General features: G+C 30.1%; 1 protein-coding gene across 2 annotated transcripts; it reads right to left on the bottom strand.

Annotated features, from left to right (window-relative positions):
• Positions 1 to 2,803: 2,803 nt before the first annotated feature.
• On the bottom strand, positions 2,804 to 4,465 carry LOC105138584 (uncharacterized). 2 transcript variants are annotated; one of them, XM_011044716.1, is made up of 4 exons: positions 4,176 to 4,465; positions 3,727 to 3,859; positions 3,211 to 3,465; positions 2,804 to 3,137 (listed from the first exon to the last, which is right to left on the bottom strand). In XM_011044716.1, exons 1-4 carry the CDS (start codon positions 4,184 to 4,186, stop codon positions 3,003 to 3,005), a joined length of 534 nt encoding a protein of 177 aa, XP_011043018.1. In that variant the 5' UTR covers positions 4,187 to 4,465; the 3' UTR covers positions 2,804 to 3,002. The 2 variants fall into 2 exon arrangements, with proteins under 2 accessions (XP_011043018.1, XP_011043019.1); XM_011044717.1 differs by having other exon boundaries at positions 3,727 to 3,885; positions 4,176 to 4,462.
• Positions 4,466 to 4,871: the final 406 nt, after the last annotated feature.

Here is a 4,871-nt window from a genome sequence, read left to right as displayed (position 1 = left end):
AAAGTTGAATCACCAAATCTTTTAGTTTTTTTATTGTGATGAAGCAAAAGAAAACACACCAGAGAAGAACATATAAAAATAATAAAAGAAATTCAACAAAACTTCTGTGATATTGAATTTTTTTTCGTGAGGAACACTATTTGAATTCACAGTAAAAAAAGTAAAAACACTTAGAATTTATAGTGTTTTCTTGAGTTTTTTAGTTTTTCTTTTATTATTCATATGGCCTGTACTTTGCTGCTAGTTAATATTTTTATATTTTATTAAAAATTATTTATTTAGATTTTTTAATGTATTTTGGTAATTGAAAAATATAACAAATTAAAATTATATTTTTATGATAATCATAGTTATCTAACCTAGTCTAGAAATTGACCCGGCTATAGGACGGGGTCTTACGTTGAACAGGTTAAATCGGGTCAAACAAGAAAAATTTAAAAAAAATTGAGATTTTAATATTATATATGAAAAAATAAAGAAATAATTCATGTGAATATATATTATACAACATATGTTGTGAATAATTAAGTTCAAATTTTTTTTTCAAATATTGTAAATAATGAATGATTTTTTCAAATATAGTAAACAATATAGGCTATACATTACCAGGCAATAGAACCCAATATTATTGATGTTTTTGGAAAGTGTTTTGGGTTTGATTTGAAAGCTAGATCTAACAACACTAGGTTAGTTACCAAGCAAAGACAAAGAAGATAACAGCCCTTGCTATAATTCTTGGCAAAAAATACAATAGAAAAACGCCTTCAAGTTGTTACAGTGTCATCCACAATAAAAATAGTTTATGCCTATAATATCATCTACAGTATAATGTATCTTTATCAATTCGCATGCATTTTAAAAGAGTTTGGCAAAGAATAAACCAAAACCATACAATCCATAATAAAATCACTCATAATCTATGGTAGAATATTGAACCATTTTAGTTATAGTTAATAATAATTTCTATGCATTTATCCTACAAGGGGATTACAATTTGTTTGAATTAAAATAAATATTTGGAGAATTTGTTTAGTATTATCAAATCTATAATCCACTCATTTTGAATTTTTTTTATTAAGATAAATTTTCATTGCAAATAAAAACTAATATCTAATATGTGTATAATAAAATAAATTACAAATTGTATATGTTTATAAATAATAACTAAGATGATGACTAAATCAAATATTGAATTGAAAGATATAAAATATGTATTATAATAATTAATCTTCTGTGATTTTAAAAATATATAAAATCATGTTTAAAATCTATTTAAAAAATGATTTGAATTAGATTTTTATAAACAAAAAAAAAATCATTATCATCATCATCATCATCATAAAAATTAAAGAATATTTGTTAAAATAAAAATAAGATTTTATAATTTTATTTAATAAGATGTAAAGAGTAAGTGAAATAGAAAAGTAGTTTTTTTAGTGCCAGAAAAAATAAGGAAAACAAAATACATAAAAGGTTCAAGAGTCATTCTTCATTATTAAATTAGATAGAATATTTTAATATTGAACTTTACAATAATAGTGAAAAAATAAAAATAAAAAACTCTAAAAAAAATAAAAAATTGCAAAGTTTTAAATTAGACATATATTATCTATCTTGGTATCTTATATTTCAGTTATGTATTTTATAATTGTATAGACCTATTATAATTATAATTTCAAGGTTAATTTCATCTAATTAAATTAGAATAAACGAAATAGAATACAAATAAATTTAAAAGGGAGGAAAGAGAAAACTTAGGAATTTCACTGTTCATGACATGAACATCACTCCTCAATCATTAAACTTCATTTTAAAAGTATGATTTTTTAGATGTTTTATTTTTTTTTATTTGTATTCAGGCCTTGTTTGGATTACAAAACCAAACATGTTCTAAATACAATAAAATTATATAATTATTAAAAGAGTCTTTGGAAATGTGGTTCAAACTATATTTTTAAAAATTTTAAATTTTTTATAATATTTTTTTATATTTTTAAATTATTTTGATGTGTTAATGTTAAAAATAATTTTTTATATATAAAAAAATTTATTTTGATATATTTATAAACAAAAAAATATTTTGAATCGCCACCACCATTGCAATCTCAAACAGGTTCTAATTTTGATTCAAGTTGATCCGAGTCATGATTTTAATATGCTAATTTAGGCTAGTAAAATTTTTTTTCAAAAAATAAAAATACAAAAATAAGATTTTTTTGGGAGAAAAAATCAAAATAAAAATCTAAATGGAGTTGACTATCATGTTAATTAGATTAAATCAAGTTAATTTGAAATTGAATTTTATAACACCAGACCAGAGGTAGGGGTGAGTCGACCTCTAGGGTTTAATGCTAGTGCAAGATAGAACTTGAAAAATGGTTTTCTGTAAACGAATTGAACCTAGACTATGATTGCATTCATCTGTTTCTTTTTTCTTTCTTTTCTCTTTACGGTAGATTGCATTCCTCTGTGTACATGCAAGGCCTGTTCATGTACAGTTTTAAGCTTAAAGTCTGTCTTCGTAAAAACGTGCTTATTGTTATATGTTAAATGGAGGCGGCTCAAAATTCCAACGCCGTTGATGAGTAGTTACGGGCCTAGACAAATCTTTTCCTGTATAATCTGCAAATGTCAGAGCCTTAGATCTCTCATTGCTGAGAAAATTCTCCTTCATACTTGTCGTTGCCCCGAGGGCCGAATCCATCTTCAGTTCACTTGCATTTGATGCGGTATTTCAGAAAGCGACTCGACTTGATAGCTAAAAGCCTAACAAGAGTGCTTGGAAGCCATGGCAGTGTGAATGATTTCCAATTACTCAGACAAATTATTGATGCATGGATCTCTGTGGCTCCACTAGAGAAGACAACGAGTTCCATTGATACGGTTGCTATATCTAGTTGGACTATTTTGCATCCATTCGTAGAGCAAACAAGGCATGTTTCATATATATATATATATATATATGCATTACAAAGATCATGGAAATTAACAGGGTTACAGCTCTATGCCATTATTGGTTGATAGCCTTCTTCTCTCCCCTTCTTCAGTCGATAACGCAGGCCAACAGCAACCACTGCCAGTCCTAACAGAGCTACTATTGCTAAAGCGGATGCGGATACTTTCATCTTTTCATGTATCTGCAAGAACCAAAAAATATTCAAATTTCATAAAATACTAACGGTAACCTTTAAAAATCGAACTAGAACTTACATGAATCGGAGAATGCAAGAAATTCGTGGGATTTGGTGTTCGTTCAGCAACCAAAATGTAGAAAATCCCCATAACCCCCGTGTGCTTTTGAGTACTACTGTAGTAAGATTCAAGAACTAGATTCTCCCCAGCTGTTATCTGGATAGAGCCTGGTTCAGGATAACAGGTGGACATCCCTACTACGTAACCTGCCTCATCTCCTGCATCCTTTCCTTCTCCATAAATTGGTTCTGAAGTGCATATAACACGTCCTTCCTAAAGTGAGCACACAAGCTTATGATTAGAATCAGATTTCGTGTTATTCACCATTCCTCTTAAAAGGGATCGCATGAACATCCTACAGCATAATTAATGATGAAAGGTGAAAGGTGATAAATGTTGGTAGACAGGAAGCAGTCCAAGTAAGCTCGAGTGAAGAAAATGGCCCTCGACAACAATCTCAGGCTGTCATATATTTATGGTTCTATGCTTCTTAAAGAATCTGATCTGAGACCGAGATTGAAGATTGAATATTACCTCCCCAAACAGAGTTGAACCAATTCCCCCAGTATGCTGATGGGCAACACCGTAGATGACATGACCACTGATCGGCATGGTCAGGCTTGTCCTTTGGACATCGATACATCCATCTGAAACTGCATTGGCGCTGCTGCAAGGCTCAACATCGTACTCAACCTGCAGAAATTAGTGATTTGACTAAGTAACAAAAAAATTTGACACTGTTGGAGATTAGTTTGAAGATGTTAATAAATTTGTAATTACTAGCATCAATCACAAACTTCAGTGCAATTCACTTGGCAATTAAAGCTGTCTCGAGGGTTCAAAAATGATTTTATATTAATTCTCTAAGAGTGAATACTGATTCAAGCACGCGATTGGAGGAGTTTATTAATCATCATAAAACATGAATGCTTAATTTAATTCTCATGTAATATCAGAATAGCATCCGAGTAAAGTGAATTTACCTGGCAACCATAGTGCTGTAATATCAGAACAACCACTGTTTGTTCCAAACATTTAATCGCAGAACATCCCTTTGATCTGAACTGCAACCAGCTGCGCTACCATAAAAGTTGGAGAATCTCTTCATAAATGGGATCCAAATTCTAAAATTTAAACACTGAAGCAATCACCTGAGCATCTTTAATGTTTATAATAATAATAATGGAAACCTACTACAGTGATCAGTAGAAGATACCACCTGCACCCCTTCCCTGTCACATTACTCTAGCTACACACATCCCCTCTCTCTACTCTTTTATTTGTCAAGGTTGCTTTCATTTGTCAACTCCTTTTCTCTCTCATAGACTTGTCAATGCTGCTAAAAAGCTACGGTTTTTTTTTGAAGAAAGATACAGGAGCTTTTCTGAAAAAAAAAAGGGTGTTTTCTTCTTCTGTTTTCACTGCTCCATCTAAAATGAGAACTTTTTTTTTCTTACAAATGATCTGTTGTGACACCACAGTCACAACAGAGGACATACATTCTTTTCCAACACACACTATCTAACTTTTATAATTTGTGTTTTCAGATAAGTATAAATCAAAAGTGTAAAAACTCAACATTCAGCTACTCTTATAATCCAAAGGACATGAAGGGAAAGCTCACAGACACTAGTACCCAAATCATTGTTGACCCAATACTTATTCAGAAATTAACTCAC

The sequence above is a fragment of the Populus euphratica genome, unplaced genomic scaffold (genome assembly GCF_000495115.2).
Source record: "Populus euphratica unplaced genomic scaffold, PopEup_1.0 scaffold79.1, whole genome shotgun sequence".
NCBI lineage: Eukaryota > Viridiplantae > Streptophyta > Magnoliopsida > Malpighiales > Salicaceae > Populus > Populus euphratica.
Note: the sequence above shows the minus strand (reverse complement) of the source record. Positions and strands in the feature narration are given on the sequence as shown.

Coding starts and splice junctions, on each gene's coding strand:
- LOC105138584 (XM_011044716.1), bottom strand. Junction 3,466..3,726: donor GTTCAACTCTGTTTGGGGAG/GTAATATTCAAT, acceptor TGCTCACTTTAG/GAAGGACGTGTTATATGCAC. Junction 3,138..3,210: donor TCTTGCATTCTCCGATTCAT/GTAAGTTCTAGT, acceptor TGGTTCTTGCAG/ATACATGAAAAGATGAAAGT.